Source organism: Scleropages formosus, chromosome 13 (assembly GCF_900964775.1).
Source record: "Scleropages formosus chromosome 13, fSclFor1.1, whole genome shotgun sequence".
In the NCBI taxonomy this organism is placed as follows: Eukaryota; Metazoa; Chordata; class Actinopteri; order Osteoglossiformes; family Osteoglossidae; genus Scleropages; species Scleropages formosus.
Genome location: NC_041818.1, coordinates 17,744,649 through 17,765,366, shown reverse-complemented (window position 1 = coordinate 17,765,366; position 20,718 = coordinate 17,744,649). Strand labels below are relative to the sequence as shown.

The window sequence follows — 20,718 nt, the reverse complement described above, 5'->3', positions numbered from 1 at the left end:
GCTAATTCATTTGGTTCAAAAGTTTCATGTGGAAATGAGCCAACATATCCTCACAGCTCTTCTGCAGCATTTCCCAGCCATGTAGCACACCACTTTTCCATCCAATTCATTGCCAGTGCGTACTCAAACTTTTGACATATATAGTACAAGAAGTCTGTATAAAGGTGTTGACATGTTATTTCCTACTGTTTAACAGACTTCTTCCTTCTGTAATTGTGTATTTCAAAAAAAAAAAAAAAATGAGTAGGAAGTTGATCAGGAATCACCGATATTCTTCTGAGTTTTATGCAGCTGCTCATGTGATGAACATCGGTTCGAAAGAAACAGAATCATGCATCTGCATCTAAGTCTCTCTTTCTCCTAATGTAATGCACACATTTTATTTTCTATGAGATGTGTGTCGCTTTGGAGAAAGGTGTTTGCCAAATGAATAAATGTAAATGTAATGTAAATGCAAACCTGCTACGTACAGTAAGTATTGTTTGTTATAACCTGGCAGATGAGAGTTATAGCTGCTCTCAAGGGTTCAACAGCAGTCTCCAGTCAGATGTTTTTTATGGCACAAAAGTCAGAGCAGGATTGCTGCTCGTAACACTTGGACTGCCTGGAATACCTGGGATAACTATGTGAGTGACTGAAGACCACGTGCTGCTCGATGTGGTACTGTGTAAACGCACAAATACACATCAGGGTCGGGCACAACGTAGCTTTAAAAGATTTTTCTTGGTGATGATGTTAGCAAAATTTTAACTAAATCATCACGGCACACAAAAATGCTAAGAACTTCTTGTTACTGCAACATGAACATTTTTTTCCACCTTGTTTGGAGTTAAGTTCACGAGGATGACCCAGCTGAACCATTTACAGCAGTCACTTCCTTTATTTATACATTTAACATGTAAGCTAAATTTTTATTCAATTTGAAATATGACAAATATGAAATCAGTGATTCAATTTAAACATTAATTTATTGTCCGCAACCTCTTGTTTAATGCAGTGTTCCTGTTCAGGAGCCCAAAATTATGAGGTACAAGGCAGGGTATATCCTGGATGGAAAACCAGTCCACTCATTTCCCTTTATTACATAAACCAGGCATTTCTGACCAGTTTAGCTTTGTGCCTTTTTCCTCTTTACTGAAAAACTGGAACAGACTAATGAGCAGTATCACTTTTAATGACAGTCATGTACAATTTTCTTGTGTGGTTCTTCTGCATCTATAGATGTGCATATTGGATGGTCTAGCTCTTTATTGAGTTGACACATGGATGGGAGATCTGAAGTCATGTTCAGCACATGGAACAGGTAGAATTCTGTCCCCAGTGCAACATGTCAAGCACATCAAGCACATCATTACTTCCTTCTCCCAAAGGATGTGTTTCATAAAGAAGTCAGCCTTACCATACATAATGATGTAATGCAAGGTGACTTATACTGGGTCACTCATCCATATATCAGTGGAACACACTCTCTCTGTCACTTACATGCTATGGGTGAACCTGAACAGCATGCCTTTGGACTGTGGGAGGAAATCCACGCAGACACGAGGAAAACATGCAAACTCCACGCAGACTGAGCAGGGATTGAACCCACATCCTTCCACACCACCCAGGCACTGTGAGACAGCAGCGTTACATGCTGTGCCACCATGTCACTCATGTAAATGTAATGCTTCATAAAAATAAATAAATGTCTGAATTAAATGGTATTTTAGTTGTGGAAGCCAAAAAGCCTGAAATAACCCACCAGTGTTTTAAATCTTTGAAACAAGAGCACACATTACACACTGTCACACAAAGTTTAATGCAGAACTACTCTTTCCCTGGGGGGGGCACAGTGGGTTTGAGTGGGTCCTGCTCTCCTGTTGGTCTGGGGTTCGAATCCCACTTGGGGTGCCCTGTGACGAACTGGCGCCCTGTCCTGGGTGTGTCCCCTCCCCCTCCGGCCTTGCACCCTGTGTTGCCGGGTTAGGCTCTGGTTCGCTGTGACCCTGCCTGGGACGAGCGGTTTCAGACTGTGTGTGTGTGTGTGTGTGTGTGTGTACTCTTTCCCTGAGCTTCATTCTTTCCTGTAAAATAGACCAATTGCTGTTCTGCCAACTGCTGCTACACAGCTCATCTGAATGCCATCACATTGGAACATTTACACTGTTGGAATTCGCTGAAAATATTTCTCATTCGAGCCTCACATGGTAGACCACATGCACAGCATGTTGACTCATTAAACATATGCTCAAAATATTTGTTTTAACATACTGTAAATACATTAAAACTTTATATAACAGTGTATTTCCATAAAGTTCAAGACTAGCTCAAGAGTTAAAGTAAAAGAAAAGAAAAGATGGCAATATTTAAACTGAATCTCAACCAAGAGGGCAAAAGTAATCCAAATACAAGTTCAAAGAAAATTTAATTTTAATACATACTTGACAAATGTTATATTTGTAAAATGTGATACTGCTAAACGTATGCTCTTAGATCATAGGTAAATTGGATAAGGTCAAAATAACCTCTTTTCCTCATTCCTTGGTGTGCAACATCCGGGAATAATTGTGATGAGGCTCAGGAATAACAACAATGACCTAATGGCTCTTTTCAGTCATTTTACAACTTTTGACATTTACAGTACAATAAAACCCTCTGTGCAGGTAATTTCCCATAGTGCTCTATGAAGAAGCTGTGACCTGGAAATTGCCAACCTCATTTGAGTGGTCCCACAGGGGATAGAAGGCAATGCTGTTTAGAGGTAAGCTAATATGTGCTAAACGATGTAGATAATGAACAGACAACTCACAATAGTACAGCTGCTGAAACACTTGTTGGAAAAGTCAAAAATTACATAAACACTTCCTTCACATGACTTTCTCAACTTTGAGAGAGTTCTGACATAAAAACAAAACATAATGACACATTTTAAGAATGTCCAAGGAGCTCTCAGGGTTTTCATTGTTAGTACTTATGTTTATTTCAGTCAAAATGCACTGAGGTGTTTTTTTTTTTTTTTTTGGTCTATTATGTGGTACACTGATTTACAATAAAGTTTGCAAGCCTCTCCAGAGGCAGAAAAGTACTGATCTGCTCTTGAAGATTAGGCCAGTAATTACTATTAGACTGAACCTCAAAACTAGAGATTCAAATAAGAACAATTTTTTTTTTAAAAATTCTCTATAATGTTTCTATAAAATTTATAATGAAGACAAATACTGATACTATAAAAGAACTAAGCTATTCTTCATTAAAGGGAGCATAGTAAATACTTGGCTGAAAATAGAATGCCAGAGACATTTAATTTGAAAAGTTTTTTTTTTTTTTTTTTTTTTTTTTAACATACTTCAAGTTTAAAAGAAATCCCCTAATTTAGTAGAAAGGTTCTGAAGGCTATGTGCCTTGCTACATGTGAAATACTAGACTTCAAAAAGTTAGATCTACGTAACAAGGAAATAACAGATTTGAGGCATGACCTGGTATATGACAACAGTGGCTTGTCTTCCCATAAGTGTTATTCCTATTCCCTATATTTATCTGTAGATTCTTATAATGTTGCTCAATTTATTGTAATATTCTTATAGCACTTCCTCCTACAGCCCAACAAACTTCTTATAAGTATTTACTTGTATTTTTTACTTGTATCAGTATGTATTTTTACTGGCTTTCAATCCTTCTTTTATAGAATAATTCATTGGCTTATTGGCTGCACCTGATGCTCGTTCCACCTATAAAAAGTCACACCCAGGGGAGTGTAAATGACAGGGTGTGGGCAGGTTGGTGTAGGTATTGATGTCCTGGTGAGTAATGGGATGATACCCTAAAATTGAAAAAGACTGGTACAGCTCATTATAAGATAAGAGCTCTATTGTTAAAGGCACAAGTGTCCCAGGAAGGAATAACCTAAATAGAGCTGCACTGAATGCTGGGGGGGGTTATAGGTTATGTAAGTGATTTAGTAGAGCTGATCAGTTGCATGAGTGCTACAAAAAAAAAAAAAATGGAGAAAAGGCATCAGGTCACATGGTATTACTTCCTCTCCTGCACCGAGTACCCACGTGTGCTGTGTTCTGTTTATGACACCACCATATTTTCACCTGACAGCATGTCTATGCAAACCATCTTTTTCGGTTCATATCCTCTTTCAAAGTCCCTTTACTCCCAACTTCCCATTTAGCAGCGTGGATATTTTGAGTGACGGCATAAAGGTTACATGTGATTGTATCCATTGCATTTCTGGAAGTGGGCTGTTTCCTCCTGTTTACCACAATCACAAGTGTATTTTTGTCTTCTATTCATTCCGGTATACTCGTGGGTTACTGCACCTACTGGCTAGCTAACAAAAAAAAAATCTGATTTAATAGCTGAATATGATATAGTTGTTCTAGTTTATTCTTTGCAGGATAAACGAGAAAGAACCTACAATGTTTATTTCTGATTGTCTGGTTTTTCCTGATCTACTGCTTTCTAGAAAGCCAGAGACAGAAAGATTTGAAAATGCAGTGCGGCAGCTTGTTCCTCCTTTATGATGTCTTCTGTGCATAAAACCAGGAAGCATTCTGTTCTACATCACTGAGCTCACCTATGAAGTGAAAGTAATCGAATCGTATTGTAAAAAATGGGAGGCTGTAAAATAACATCTAATAAATCTAAATTTGTCATCAAACATATTTTATGAGCTTGCGTGCTTTACCGTTCCTAGCACCTCTTATGGCTAGGCGGCAATGCAGTATTGTAGCCATAGTTGTAAACATTCACAGATTTCAGAAATAAATTATTCTAAGGAAAAACACTGATCCGTCAGCTAATATTGAACTATTAAATCTACTAGTTAAGAAGCATAGAATGGGGTTCTAGTCTCATTAAGTTTCAGCCAGATGTTGAGTGAAACTGAAAGAAAACATAAGCCTACATGTGACGCTGTGAAATGTGAGCTGAGTAGGGACCACCACACATCAAAAAAGCAAGACTTCACCTGTTATTCTCTGATGCCACAATGGAAATTGATCCTTTCCAACTAATTGTTAATGACCTTTTACAAATCAGTTTTTTTTCTCTCTCTCTCTCTCTCTCTCTCTCTCTCTTCTGAGAGAAGAAAATTCCTCTAACCTGCTAAAGATGTACTTTTTTCTCTGGGTTTTTTTCCCCCCAGGTTATATAAATTCCCAGGCACTTCGACATCCACTCAGAAACGAACTTGAAGTACCTGAAACTCTCAGCATCATGGTAAGTCTTACAACACAAGTTAAAATTTATGTAATTCTGTATCATGTTATCACAGAGACTGATGTAGTTATCTTCTCTGCTGTATCAGTAAGTAAATAATTATAGAAATTTAAACTACTTAAGTTAGGATGTACTAGGGTATGCAGTTTCATGGTATAAGGACACAAAGTACAGTTATCAATAAGTTTATTTATTGCTTTTAAGTGTATGAGAACAAGAAACTGAGGCATTGTGTTTTAAAAAGGTTAAGCAACTTTTTCTGTCTACTTTTATTGACATTTACCTTGGTTGTTCATCTAATATTTAATATAAATTGGTAATTTGCTTTAAACACCTTATTACTATGACATATTATTGTTTCAAAGAAGACATGGGTATCTGTGTTGTTACTTTTAGTGTGTTTTACCTTGCTTATTGATTTTCACCAGTACTGGGAAATATGTTGTGTACTAATAACATTATGAGTTATTTTGCATAGAGTTTGACTAATATTTGTCACTGAAACACACTGCTTTTTTATTTTTTTTTAGATATTTGTTATACTCAACATCCTGCTTCTAATCATCCAACCTGGAAAAGGCAATGAGTCCCAGCCTCCAAATTATAGTATTCTTCAGCCAAATGGTATGTTAGTTTTTTCTTTCTGTGTCGCATACCTATAAACTGTAGCCCATTGCTGCTTCTAATTTGTGGTTTTGTTAGTATGGAAGCCCCTACAGTCCCATCTGAATGTTTTCTTAGATGTCCAGTCTCTGGCTTTTTTATTTCTACTTCCTTGCTCCTTAAGTAGTTTTTATTAGTTAAACTATAAAAAAAAAATATCTGGAGCAGCATAATGGAGTTGCTAAATACCACACAAAAACTCAGGTTTGAATGTGTCCAACTGCTGTACTCTTGAGCAAAGTACTTACCCTGAATTGCTACAATAAAAATTATGCTGCTGTATGAATGGGTAAATCATTGCAGGTAACTTAACATTGTAGATTTCTGTAAAGAAAAGGATTTGGTAAATATTATCATTTACATTCATATATTTTTGCTCCCAGTACTTGCTGTAGAGGTCAACCTTGCAGAGAGCAACCCCATGGTGAATGTATCACTCCGGTGTGAGGAAACTGACAATCCCCGGGAGGTCTCCTGGCAGTACAACGGTGCTCCTATGGACCAGCATGGGAACGACATCACAGTCACCGTGGAGGAGCTGTTCGGTGGGAACTACACCTGTTACGACAGTGAAGGCGCTTTTCTGAACTACACGCTAGTCCTCGTGAGGAGCTCTGGTCACAAGATCCTGATGGGATCTGGTGACACAGGTACTATGGATCGAACCCAGAACACCACAGCACGTTCAGTTTCATAGCTTCAGATGTGCGATATTAACTGCCTAGTATGTAGATCTGTGAATGATATCAAAAGCTGCAGACATGTTCATACAAACATGACCACATCCTGGGACAGATATGCTGTTATAAAGGCGATGCACCATCACAGTTGGATACTGAAGCCTGACTCCAGGGCAAATGACTCTAGCAAGCAAGGTACTCACTAGCTAATCACTTTTGTTTTGGTTTTATTTTATTAGGCTATATTGCATGCACTTCCCAGAACTACAACGGTAGCTTCCAGTGCTCTTGGAGCTGGAGTCCAGATCGCAATGGAGAAGTTATGTTTGTTACTGCTACACGGTAGGATGCGATGGCTTTTTTTATTTTACAATGAATTAATGCCTCTCAAAGCTCAAGAGAAAATTTGTAATGGTGACTGACTTTACTTGACAGCTGGTCCAAAGGAAGTGAGATCAGCTGTGCACTGGGCAGCAGTCAGCAGTCCATCTCCTGCCAGGACCAGACCTACTGTCCTTACGCGGAGGAGGTGGACCGGATTGTCATAGAGCTGGGTGTAAGACACAAGTATCGCCTAGAAAAGTACTCCGTCAGCTTCTACATCAATGAAATTGGTAAGGAACCTATCTGAAAGTGTATCAAGATCACATGAAGACACTGATATAACTGCTGAACTTTCTGTAGGGGTTAGATCTGTTTCCTGTATCACACCTTTATTGAGTATTCTCTAGATGAAATGTAGTATATGAAGTTACTCTCTTCTAAGATTAGTTTTTACTTGTCTAAGAATTTGCTCAATACTGCCCTCTTGTGGCAGTGGGGAAAATAGAGAATCTTTTCCAAAGTGGATACATGGAAATGATTTAAAGCAGGTTTTACCTGAAAAAACCTTCTCTGTTAAAATATAGCAAAAATAAACATTAAATCAAATAAAAAAAAAAAAAATCATAGCAGTACAAGCTAAGGCATGAGTAGATAATGGGCAGAGCCATGAACCTTTTCTTATAAAATACCAATGTTTTTCTTGTTTCAGTGAAGCCAGACAAGCTCGAGATCACAAAGATTGACCAGAGCAAGATTGAGTGGGAGTATCCTAGAACATGGAGTGTTCCTGACTCCTACTTCCCGCTCACATTTGAAGTGAAAGAGTTGCCCCACAAGAAGGATTGTACGTGTGAGTCCAAGTGCAGGAGGAACAAACCAGTAAAGGTATATCTGCAGCACAAGCCCCCTCATTCCAAGTGAAACTCCTTATCGGCATTGTACTTGCTCCATATTAGATGCCTAATAACAATAAACTCCTCAAAGAGATGGAAAACACACAAGGTCCATAGTAAAGTTACACCATATGACGTCAGTAAAGGACAAAATATTTGGTTTGCTACAACTCTTTCCTTTATAAGAAAGCAAATAAATACTAGTTTGAAAGCAATTCAGATCATGTAGGTCTTAAGCCTGGATTTAAAGGTGCTCAGAGAAGGGGAATTCCTAACATTTTTTGGAAGGGGATTACACAGCTTTGGGGTGTAATACAAGAAAGCCCCATCTCCCAGAGGATGTAGGCAAGCTTGAGACATGTCAGATGAGGTCATGTTGCAAGGTGTGGAATGGTCTGACAAATAGTGATAGACATTTTAGTTTTAAGAAAATATCTAAGGACATGTTTGTTGTGGGTGCTGTCAGCTTTGTGCTAATGCAGTGCTGTGTTTGCACACTTTGTTCAACACCTCCCCCCCGTTACCCTGTCTCTTGCTCTTGTCCAGGTAAATACCACTCAGGACCGCCAGTGGACTGTGAAAAAAGGGTTCATTATTTGCGTGAGGGCACAAGATGCACTGTGCAACTCTTCATGGAGTGACTGGAGCCAGTACATGTGAGTGAACAGATACTGTCTCTTTGAGATGCATTGTTGTCAGGTACACATGACCACACAAAGACTACAAACACCCAGGTTGGGTGAGTAATTCATAAAGCCAGTTCTCCTGTTTGGGATTGAGATTGAGATTGACTGGCTTCAGTTAGGCTGATTCGGTCAAGAACAGAGTCCAGATCAGCTGTTATACGGTTAGTTCTTCAGCCCAGGCTGACTCTCCTTCATTGTTGGTTCTTCTGTTCATCAGTTCAGTGTGCACAGACACATCCAAAAGCTGCTGCCAAGTAGTCAATGTGTGACCCTGAATAGCAAGCAGCATTCCGCCCCCCCAAAAAAAAGACCAATATAACAATTTTAGAATTACAATCAGAACAAAATGGATTTTGCACAAAAAGTAGCACAATCACCTAAAATCTGAGATGTGCATTCATGAGTGGACTTTTTTGCCATAAATTTACAAGAGGTTCTTTCCTTTTTCTTGGACAGTGTTGCATTAAGTTTTAATACTACATATTAAATCTGTCACACTGACTTTGTCCTTCAGTCACCTTCCCTGTTCGAGTAAATACTTCAAGGTTATTGGTTTCTTATTGGACTTCTGAAAAAGCAAACTGGAAAGATTTGACAACCCTTCCATTGACTAGCTCACATACTCAGTTGAAATGATCAGCTGTAAATATTTAAGCCATTTTCATGCAAACCTTCTCAGTTAATCTAATTCTGAGCCCAGTTCCGGTTGATAATCCGTAATTTCAGTCCATCAAGATGACTTCATGCAAGCATTTCAAATTCAAGGTAGGACTTAACATTGGGAGTTCAGTTGCCATAGCGCAAGTTACTCAAGCAAGATCTGTTGCCTTAGTAAGTTAATACTCTAGGAGTCGGTCTTTCTTCGGGAGGTAGAATTTTGAACACCAAACCCAACACTGCAACTTCTTAGGCTAACATAACATATCCTAATGAAATACCACCCAGGTCAGAAGAAAACATACATTTTTACTGCCCATGTGAAATGTAAACATTTCACCATTTACTATGGTGAAAATGATCTTTTTGCTACTGTTTGGTTTTGTGGAAAAGTTTGTCAAGTAATTTGCTTAACTGTGTTCTGTATGTGCATGAGTAAAACTGGTATGCTGGGGGAGATTTAACACAAAGTGAATTAATTGCTTTTAGAGAAAATTATCCATGACCTTTCAATAGTACATCAGGATTGAAACACGCTCAGGTGAGTTACCGAAGGTGTCGTTTCTTTCTAAGAACAATTGATATTTTACGTTCCTGTATAATCTGAAATGTTCACAACTGGTTAGTAAATTCCTCTTGTGCTTTTTCTTTTTTAACGACTAGAACAAGAGGCAAAGGAAGCCGAAAATACAGGAGAAGCAACCCACAGTAAAGATTCTTCCACAACAATGATGAACATCATTAATTTTTAGTCCTGCAGCCATTTATTCAACTTCCTGAAATTGCTTTTTTAAATTTGGATATGAATTTTTAAATTGCACAAAATCTATTGGTAATATATTGACCTTTGTACTATGAGCAGATATTCTGATGTCACACTTCTCTCCCCACACTCTCATACTGTATGATCTCCATGCACTAAGGAACATCTGACTATATTGCACCAAAAAAATAAGCTGTTTTTAAACTTATTATAATTTTGGATATGGGTTCTCTGTTTTAATTTATAGATTGTAATTTTTACTCAGCAGATTATTTAAATGCAATCTCAAGTCTATTTGTAAGACATCCTGAATAATTTAAATCCAAAATGTTTTAATTTATTGAATAAATGATATTAAGAGCATGCAAACTGTTGCCTATGGTTCCCTTGTTCTTTTTACAAAAGACTTGCTTTTCTTCAGACAAGATCAGTATCTCATGATAATATGCTGTGAAGGGTGAAGAGACCAGAAAATAACACCACCATCATCATACAAAATTTCAGGGTATTCATGGACATGTCGCCAATTGTTTTGAATCTGCAAATTTGTTCAGCAAGGTAGTGTTTTATGAAAATAAATGAGGAAAACAATACTGAAGAGGAAAAAAAAATGCCAATGACATTACCAAATGGTGCTTCTGTCTGCTACAATTACTCTGACAGTGTTAAATTTGTTCACATGGTATGTGTTTGTAACAATTCACCACACAAATTCATAGTCATCTTACTGCTAAAATATTTCAGAAGGTTGATGAATGAATAGGAACCCCTATGAAAAGTTCAGTTTTTTCCTTACTGCAAATTCAGAGAAAAAGAATTAAGCATTTTTCTTCCTATTGAATGTTCTTGTGGTATTTTGAAATTATTCACTGAACTAATGGAATACATGTTTCCACAGCATGGATGTCAGTAATTTGAATATTGTTATGAGGTTTTCTTATTGTCTATAATAGATATCTCAAGCAGAAAAATCACTGCAGGAAGACTGTGAGCTGCCAGTCCAGAACATCATGCACAGCTGAGCGCTGCTCTTCTATAGCTTTCCACTGGTGGGCTGCAGCACGGAACTGACCTTGATGCCATCTACTTTGAGCATCTCCTGCCAATCTTATGGTCAGTTATCCCTTTCAGTATAAAGTCACAGCTTGAATCTGGCGGATCCTCATTCGCTTTGCTCACATGGACTGTTGGCACTGAGGATATTCTGTGGCTGCTTTCCAAGTCCCTGTAATAGAATCATAATATTTTAATTTCATGTGCTTGGTTCTGTTATGTGAGGATTAGTTGGAATCTGTGCACAAGTCTGTGGAAAACTTGCTGCTTATTGACATGTTTATCAGTGGTTAGTCCACATGTATAGATCATTTAAAAGCAAAAATATGTATTTTATTGTGATATGAGAATGTATTTTACCACAATTACATTTACATTTTTATATTTAGAGAAATTTCTGCAGCTGAGTGTGGAAGTATTTTTCAGTTAATATAAGCAGCAAAGTTGCCACAATTAAATTATAATGTCTTGACAACATACTCAGCTCTTGTGAGAATATTGAATATTGAGTCAGAGTGCCACAACACCGATTGTATTCAGTTGTTTTAGGCAGAAAGAAAAACTGTGCAAATTAAAAGCAATTGTACACTACACTTGAGTGTTGGCCTTTTTTATCCTAAGAATAAATAAAGGTTCCCAGCAGTTCCCAGTATAATTTTGTTTCCTGTGAAAAATTGACATGTTTCTGAAAAGTGCAGCTGCCTTTGTGGTTTTCATCGTTCAACCGGCGTTGTGTTTGAGACTCGATAAGGTTCCGCCATGTAAGGCAGCAAAAGGACAGGATTCTCATTATCTACACAGATAAACAGCTGCTACAGACCTCTGGTCAGACTCTGCTGCTCACCAGTGACCAGGTCCTTGTAACCTGCACCATTAGGAACCGCTTGCTCATTCTGTGCCATCGCTCCCCAGTGGTCGTACAACTTCCCAAAACTGGTCAGAACTGCAGAATCACTTCCTCCTTTCAGACTCAAACCAGAGACTCAGCTGTTTAGGCTCTACCTGTGAATACATCCAAATTGAAAAGTGCACACATGTATATCTTATAGTCACATTATCAGTGTTGTTTCAGTGCTGCTCATCGTTGATGTAATCACTGTGTGTTTAAGGTAGTGTGTTATAAATGAAATTTTTTTTTGCCTCAGGTTTTTTGCACAGCTATTTTGGACCAGTAATGGTCCAAAGTAATGGTCAAAAATGACTCAGCCTTGCCACTTGCTTGAATGGATTCATTGTCAGAAGGAGAAAAACAGCATGTTATCAATTTCAGCAGGGAGCATGGCATTGGAGGAGTGCCCATTTGTTTTCAAAGGCTTTTGTGACAGCCTTATTTGTTCTCAGACCTCAGAGATGATGCTCAGAGTGACAACTGACATTGCTGATGACTGCGGCACAGGCTTTCAAACCATATACAGGCAACCCTTCAAACTGTTCCCTACAGTTTCCACTTTCAACGTAGTCTCTGTCAGTGCAAAGTTGCATGGTACAGGAGCAGCTGCTACCCTGTTCCTTTACCTCACCTGTTCCCCCTGCACCTGGCAAAAGACGACCTCCTGCTGCTCATCCATCGCACTGTTCAAGAATAGCGGTTGCAGAACTGTCAGTAAGTCTACCCATTCCCACAAAGCATCTTTAGATGTTCCACTGTTCAGGACGTATCACTCTTTGCATTCATCCCAGATTACCAAAGCAAGAAATGAGAAGACTGAATGAGCAAACTGCTGCACTTTACCCATAATCCAAGTCTAGATCTTCCACTGTAACTTCTCAGTAGTTGAGTGAAGGCAAGAAAAAATCAAGGTAAAGAAAATTAGGTTGACAGTAAGTTACAGATCTACAGCGTATGTGTCAAACATGTGCGCTGAGACTGTTGTCACTACAACTAGGAGAGACAGGGGTGTCTGTCTGTGGGGCTGACAAACCTGACAGCTTTGTAAACATGTTTTTTCAGCTATATATGAAATGTGATAGTAAAATATCCCTTAGTTCTGCTAAGACATGTTGTCTTCACATTTAATTTCTCAAGGTAAGTGCCTTTTTGAAATATTGGAATATGCCCACTGACTTTATGTATGTATTAAGTATAATATAGATTTAGAAATCAATAAAACTATAACTGCGAGACCTATATTTCCAAACACAGGACATATACAGTAGTACAACAGAATATGGCCCATCCATAGCATGTCAGAGCCAGCACCGAGCCTCGAGCTGGGTGCACTCGGATGATGCTCTTCGTGTGTCACCTGGTGGATGCTGGCCAGGTGCGAACCAGAGGACAAATTGTGGAGCATTTCTGGCATCCTCATTTCAACAAGAGTGCAGCACACTAGTGGCTGATAGATACAGGCAACAGCAGGCTGGCAGCTGGTCATGGGCAGGAGAAAGATGGAGTATGACTCTCTTTCAAAACATGGTAAGTGCTCATACCACTGAGCTCTATCGAGATCATAACCTTCACCTCTAGCACCATGGACATCATGCTGGGTTTTCATATACGTGAGCAGTAGCCTTGAGATAAAGTGGAACAGAGAAAATAAACAACAATGGTCTGGGAAAGCACTCGCTCAGATATTCTTAATAATGATAATCATGACCAGTAGATAACACTTTAACTGCAATATACTGGCAAGTTATACTGGATTTATCATAGCAAATACAAATGATGGTCTGAGTCAGACACTTTTGCAAGGACAGCAAATAGGCTGTATGTAAGTGGAGTTCTGCCAAATACTGTCATTTAGCTCTATCCTCTGGGCACCCGTCTGGTAGACAATGTGTAAAAGATCCAGCGATTGGCTTGTCATGCCTGCTGCTCCATTTAATTAATCCGCAAATAAACATGTCTTCCACAGCATGAAAACCAACGGATGTTAGTAAATAAAAAATACTAATGGTACTTATTAGCACAGACCTCAAGTGGATTAGTGGATTACAAAATGGATGGATCAATGGATGGATGAGCTCATACAAGTTGAAAAAGCAATATTTTACATGTGGTGGCAATCTTCGTGTATAAATATTACATCATATCTGGCGCAGTAGGACAGCATAATAATGTACCATAATGCCTTCAGTCATGCTTTGTTCCCGAGGCAACATCTGTTTTGATGATCACAAGTAGTGAACAGGGCTGAATTCAGTGACAGCTGTCAGACTGCTAATGCTAAAAGTGACAAAAGAGCACCTTTTGTTCTTAAACTGCATCAGATTTTACCTTCTTAGGAGTCCTTGGATGTGTCTCTGATAGGTGGCAGTTCATTAACTAGGAAACACACTGGGCCTCTTTCATTTCTGTTGATAGGAATTGGTCAGGATAGCCGCTAGCATTCCCCAAGATAGCAACGCGTCAGTTGACCGGCCGAAGAAAGGATGCGCAGGATGTTCATTTTTATTTCACCCTAGGATACAGTAGTTAGGACATTCAGTCTGATTAATGCACTAGGAGAAACTCAAATAAAGCTATCATGCTGTCTCAGAATGGTGCTTTCCCATTGAATGCGTCTTCCTCTATTCAGTTGCTGTTATTCTGTTTGTGGATGTTTGGTGACGTGTCTTCAGGTCAACATTCTATGAGAACTTTTTTTTTTTTTTTTACTGCTGTTCTTATATATGCTTACTTCCTCATAAGTCATGTTTCAGATGTCAGAACTGGGCCAAAATCACATGACACATTATGTCAGGATTCGGGCATGACCTTTGGAGTGGCACAGCAAACCATTGTTCTGTCCTCTTTCTTCTTGCCGGCAGACTCCTGCACTTTCACACTGGTATCAAAGTTTCAGGATTACCAGTTTTCGTCAAGAATCGGGCAGGGAACCAGAAATGATTCGTTCGCTGCAAAAATTTTCATCATAACTTCCAGAACGTGTGTCAAAATAACGGTAACTTCAGAACCAGTGTTAGCAAAGGCAAAGACTTGAGGACAAGTAAGTGGGCCTGTTTTCTCTTTTGTTGCCAGGCACAGGCATTTTTGAAATGTATCAGTTACTGCTCATAGCATGTAGGGATCCGGTACCACAAAAGTACACATACACACACATACACTGTCTGAAGCCACTTGTCCCCAGAAGGGTCGCGGTGAACCAGAGCCTAACCCGGCAACACAGGGCGCAAGGCTGGAGGGGGAGGGGACACGCCCAGGACGGGACACCAGTCCGTCTCAAGGCACCCCAGGCAAGACTCGAACCCCAGACCCACCGGAGAGCAGGCACAGGCCAAACCTGCTCCGTTACCGTGCCCCCCCAACACAAAAGTATTCAAAGGATAAAAAAACAGCTTGAATGGTGAGGATAACTTGAGAGGTCATCAAACTGTATGAAGTGATCTGGAGTTAATGGTCGTTAGGATTACATATGGATTATTAGGTTATAGTTTATGTTAGTCATCATGACTTGAAAAGAGATCCAGCTATAGACATGTTCGAGTGTGGAGCATAGTTGCAATACTGAGGCATGAATGTATAGCACCAGTCAAAGTTCGAGAACACCTGGGCAATTGAGCTTGTATACTGGACAGAAGGAATTAAAAGCGAACCAAAAGTGTTGCCCATCTCTGGGAACTGCTGTAGAAAAAAAAAGAAAAAATAGTTTCCAACAAGAGGACTCTGTCTTTTGACTGGTGCAGTACTGTCTTCGGTTACCCGGTACCGACAGTATAGCCCTGACTATAACATGGTCTACAAGACAACCTCAGACAACTCTCCTTTCGTGAGGCTCTTCTCTGGCAATTTCCTTGGTAGTTCCATCAACACAACAATGTCTGATTTTTTTTTTTTGGGAAAAAAAAAACTGCATAGTCATTTCAGTACTTCAAGTGTACAGTAGTCTTTTGTGCCTCAGAGTGTTTCAGAAAGTTCCAGCGTATGGGGTGCGTAAAAACTTTACATGACTAATTTTCAGCTTAATCTGTTTTTAACTAATGATAAATTTTAGTACTGTTCATGCCACGAACTGATTACTAGGTATATCAAACAAGATTCTCTGGATCAATAACAAGTATTTGGCATACTGAGAATGTAAAGCATTTTAATAATAATGATAATGATTATCTTTTAAAATAATTATACAGTAAAATACAGTAAAAATTCCAGCTACACACCGAGGACAGTGTCCCTCTGGTGATACATACACTGTATACTGTATGCAGTGTTAGGACACAGTTCCTACATGACAAGCTCCACCAATGTCAACAAAAGGAATCAACAGAGAGAAGGCTGTCAATGGCAAACATCAAACAGGTCCATTATTTGAAGTACATGAAAGTCTGCTGTTCTGAGAAATACAACAGGATTGGCATCTGTGATGTCCAGTCACCAATATGTCATAGGTTAAATTAACTGATCATCTGGAATTTCACAGTGAAAAACATCCCATGTGTTACCTGATTCTTGACCAAAACTGAGTTTAAGTGACACCAGAGACCTGGTAAACTGAACAAAAACCTGCAGGAATGTTTGTTTAATGGTGCCAGATCATACAAAGAACCTGACTCATAATAATCATGAATATCCAGCAAACTGAAACTCAGGCAAACTGGTTACTGGTTAATATTAGCCAGAGTTAAGGGGATGTCTGAAAGTAAATATATTGATCCAAAATCAGCTCAGTTCTAGAAGTGAACTTTGTTTTAAATAATATTTATAATCCAGTGAAATTTTTTTCATTTCTTTCTGTATGGCCACATTGGCCCATTGTTCCTGGCTTATTATTACCGATGACTTCATTGTCCCCTTAAATTTGAAAACATGGGACTTTATTTTTGCAATTAGTTTATTCAGTTTTACAATGTGCGTTTGTCATCATACTGAAACTGAATGTGGTAAGAAATTCCCTTTTGCAGCATGTGCTGTCTGATTGGTCACCTGAGGGATGCAAGCGGGAGAAAGGAACTGGGGAACTCTCAAACAGTCGTAGAAAGGTAAACATTTCGTGGCATTAAAAATACCCAGGTCAAAGGATTAAGTGATGAAGAAAACAGATGAATGATTTTGTGGGGAAAATATGAGCAATAAATGCACTATGGACCTATAGAAATATACAACATATTAGTTCAAATGCACCTCCAAGCAAATACATTGCATTTATAACAGTTAAGTAGTCCGTCCATCCATCCATCCATCCATCCATCCATCCACATCATGGTGTGGTTAAGTAGTCTCGCATTTTATTTATTTCAGAAATAAAAAGAAAAGTATTACTTATACATTTTGAAAGCTGTGTTGGTCTGTATTTTGGTATTAGCTGGTTTCATTTGATTGCAACAGCAGCGTGAGGAGCACACAAGCACTTGTCATACTTGCTGCAGTTATTTATATTTCAGTTTTTTACATCATCCCTGGTGTTCTGTCATGTTTGCATCTTGACAGAAGCCATTCCACACTGAAATTATGCTGAGAATATGACTTTGTGTATCATGACACATTGCCTTGAGAAAACAGTTGCTTAGAGCACAGGTGTCAGACACAATTCAGGGGCTGGGACTGTGCCTGCTGTTTTTTATTGTGTCTTCAATAATTATTATCATCATAATCATTTTGGATCCGCAGATTTGTTCAGCAAGGTAGTGTCACTCGGAAATAAATGGAAAATGATATCTAGGAAAAAATGCCAATGACATTACCGAATGGTGCTTATACGGGCTGGAATTACTCTGACAGTGTTATAGATTTAGTATTGTTGTTGGTATGTCATTTATGCCTTTGTAACAATTCAATAGGCTCAATGCAAAAAACCTGTAGTCAACCACATTACTGCTAAAATATCTCAGAAAGTTGGTGAATGAACCTGTTTGTTTTATCATGTCACTTCTTTGATAGTGTCACATGATGAAGCTTTGTGAAATATTGCAATTGTTTGCTTTGTGCATGGGGGGGTGCGGTGGCGCAGTGGGTTGGACCACAGTCCTGCTCTTCGGTGGGTCTGGGGTTCGAGTCCCGCTTGGGGTGCCTTGTGACGGACTGGCGTCCCGTCCTGGGTGTGTCCCCTCCCCCTTCCAGCCTTGCGCCCTGAGTTGCCGGGTTAGGCTCCGGTTCCCCGTGACCCCGTATGGGACAAGCGGTTCAGAAAATGTGTGTGTGTTTTGTGCGTATGGATGTATTTGCACCTTCCCTGCGTACTCCTTCTGTCTCTTGCTGTTACTCGGAACAGCACAATTTTGTTCTTACAGAAATGCATATAAACAGTTCATTGTACACACTGCATTAACCCTAAAATAACACATTGAGGATTATAATGTCTTTTTAATCCATTTCTAACACTTTCCCACGACATACCATGAGTGAATTGCAATAGGGAGGAATATCCCCATATCAGGCAGCTGACAGCCAGGACATGCTGCGGACCTGGATAAGCTGTAGGTGCAGAAATTCCTATTCTTTTGCCTTGTATTTATTGACATTAAACTGTAGTTACCATGTGAGTTTTTGTGATCAAGAATGAGATTCTGTTAGACTGTTATAGTTTCCTTCAATAAGCAATGCATTTATCCTGTTCAATTCACATGAGAGTAGCAGCAGTGCAAATGGTAAGCACTATACCAGCACTCTTGATCAAGGTAGCCTTAATTGGCTTTTATTAATCACCTGGGGTCCAAGTGTGTGCCACGCACACATTGTCTGAACCACTTGTCCCCTACGGGGTTGCAGGGAGCTGGAGCCTAACCCAGCAACACAGGGCGTAAGGCTGGAGGGGGAGGCGACACACCCACGTCGCAAGGCACCCCAAGCAGAAGTCGGACCCCAGACCCACCGGAGAGCAGGACCCAGTCCAACCCACTGCGCCACCGTGCCCCTCGTGTGCCAAGTAATGAATATAATTATTTAGTCTTACTATACTGGTTCCTCGGTTTACAAATGCAGCTGGGGCTGGAAATCTGTTTATAACTCAGTATATTAATTAATCCACTTGATTTTACCACTTTTCACAATCAGATCTTAGCAATACAGATACCTGGGTGTATTTACTACTGATTTTCTGTAAAAACCTTAGATGAAGCCATAATAAATAAAAAAAATCTCTGTAGGACTTATTTTAGTCTTTTGCATAAAATTCAAACATTAAAAGTAATTTAAAATTTCTGGGGAAAAGTAATTTTCACAATCTCCTAAGCAATTCTGACAGCTGAAAAGTTTCATCCCATAAGCATCTGCAATGTTTGTCAGCTTCTGGCAACATTAATCTTCATTATCTATGCAGTCAGAGTCTTAGAAACATAGATATGTACTTTGACTTATTTATGAGTGAGGTTCTTTAAAAGTCATTGATAAAGCTATAACATATGAAAAACACTTCCCTAACTCAGTCATTCATTTTCATGAAATGCTTGTCCTGGTCAGGGTCATAATGGTATGGATCCTTTCATGGAAGGAGTGAGAGCAAGGGTGGGGATGTTACACCAGGGCAAGAGAACAGTCCATTGCAGGGCAATACATTTTTCTTTTAATACCTTCATTAATATCAATAAAAATTCAAAATAATTTAAATTGAATTAAATATAATACACAAATTCAGTTTACTGCAAATTGTTGACTTATTCAACCCATAAACGTGCAGCATTTATCATCCTGTTATTGACCAGGAGACAGGAGCTGTAAACAAGGTGGAGACGAGTTGAATGAAAACAGACCGACGCGCCTCTGTGGTTTTTTTGTGGTTTACTGCCACCTAATGGCTTGACATGGAAATGCAGGTCACTTTTTTGCCCCCCTGCAGCCAAAAAAAAAAAACAACTGGTAAGTGAAGAAAATGCAATTGTAAATGAAGAAATAAAATGAAAATGTTCTTTGAAATTGTGTAACGCAGGGAACCAGTGTATCTCAGACATGACCTCTGAATAAAAAAGTTTGAAAAACAACCATTTAATTACTGAGTTACACAGGTGGTATTAAATAAAGAAAAAAGTCTGTGAAATTTATCATTTTTAAAAACACGAACTGAAGCCCTAAACCAAATTTAAAAGAAAGTTTAAAAGGTCTTTCACTGACATACTGTAGATAAACATGTAAACAAGATGATCTAAGGAAACAAATTGGAGAAAACTGTTTTTGGGAAGTAAACATGGGTTGCTGGGCCAGTAGTTCTTCCTGTAGAAATACTTCTCCCAAGTGACCCCTGAACCACATGTGGGATGGAGTACAGTTGTCATGACAACCTTTTATGATTGTATCAATCTGCTCCATGCACAGAGGGGAAGAAGGTACAGAGTGCCCTTTTGTGATCCTTGTCTCAGATTCTTTGCTGCAATCAGGTTGATACTGGATTTTTGTTGGGTGTCCTGAACACTCTCTGGTCCTCTGCAGTGACAGAGCAGCAGCAATGATAACTATTGATGCTTCCATTTATTCATTTAGCTGATGCTTTTCTCTAAAGTGCACACACACACATAGTCTGAAACCAAGGCAAACTGGAGCCTAACTCAGCAACAGAGGGCATAAGGTTGGAGGGGAGGGGACACACCCAGGACAGGATGCCAGTCTGTCACAAGGCACCCCAAGTGGGATTTGAACCCCAGACCCACTGGAGAGCAGGACCCTGTCAAACCCAGTGTCCCCTCTTTTCTCTAAAGTGACTTACAACTATTTAGCTAATACAGCTGGGTAATTTTACTAGAACAATTTACAGTAAATACCTTGCTCAAGGTTATTACCACTGGAGGTGAGAATTGAACCAGTAACCTTTGGATCTTATGGCAGTAGCTCTAACCACTACACTCCCTACTTCTCCCTATGATACTAATAGTTGAGCATCTGAACTTGTCAAAAAAAACAACCAGGCATTAAAATAATACATAGC

The 20,718-nt window shown here is 39.2% G+C and overlaps 1 protein-coding gene across 2 annotated transcripts in view; it reads left to right on the top strand.

The window, feature by feature from the left end:
- The window catches only part of il12ba (interleukin 12Ba), a 42,194-nt gene extending 31,475 nt beyond the window's left edge, over positions 1-10,719 (top strand). For both annotated transcript variants that reach the window (XM_029257354.1, XM_029257353.1), the window contains exons 3-10: positions 5,135-5,208; positions 5,739-5,832; positions 6,255-6,521; positions 6,791-6,893; positions 6,987-7,165; positions 7,585-7,760; positions 8,315-8,424; positions 9,775-10,719. In XM_029257354.1, the coding sequence (XP_029113187.1) occupies positions 5,135-5,208; positions 5,739-5,832; positions 6,255-6,521; positions 6,791-6,893; positions 6,987-7,165; positions 7,585-7,760; positions 8,315-8,424; positions 9,775-9,823 (1,052 nt within the window). In that variant the 3' untranslated portion in view covers positions 9,824-10,719. The remainder of the gene's footprint in view (positions 1-5,134; positions 5,209-5,738; positions 5,833-6,254; positions 6,522-6,790; positions 6,894-6,986; positions 7,166-7,584; positions 7,761-8,314; positions 8,425-9,774) is intronic.
- Positions 10,720-20,718: the final 9,999 nt, after the last annotated feature.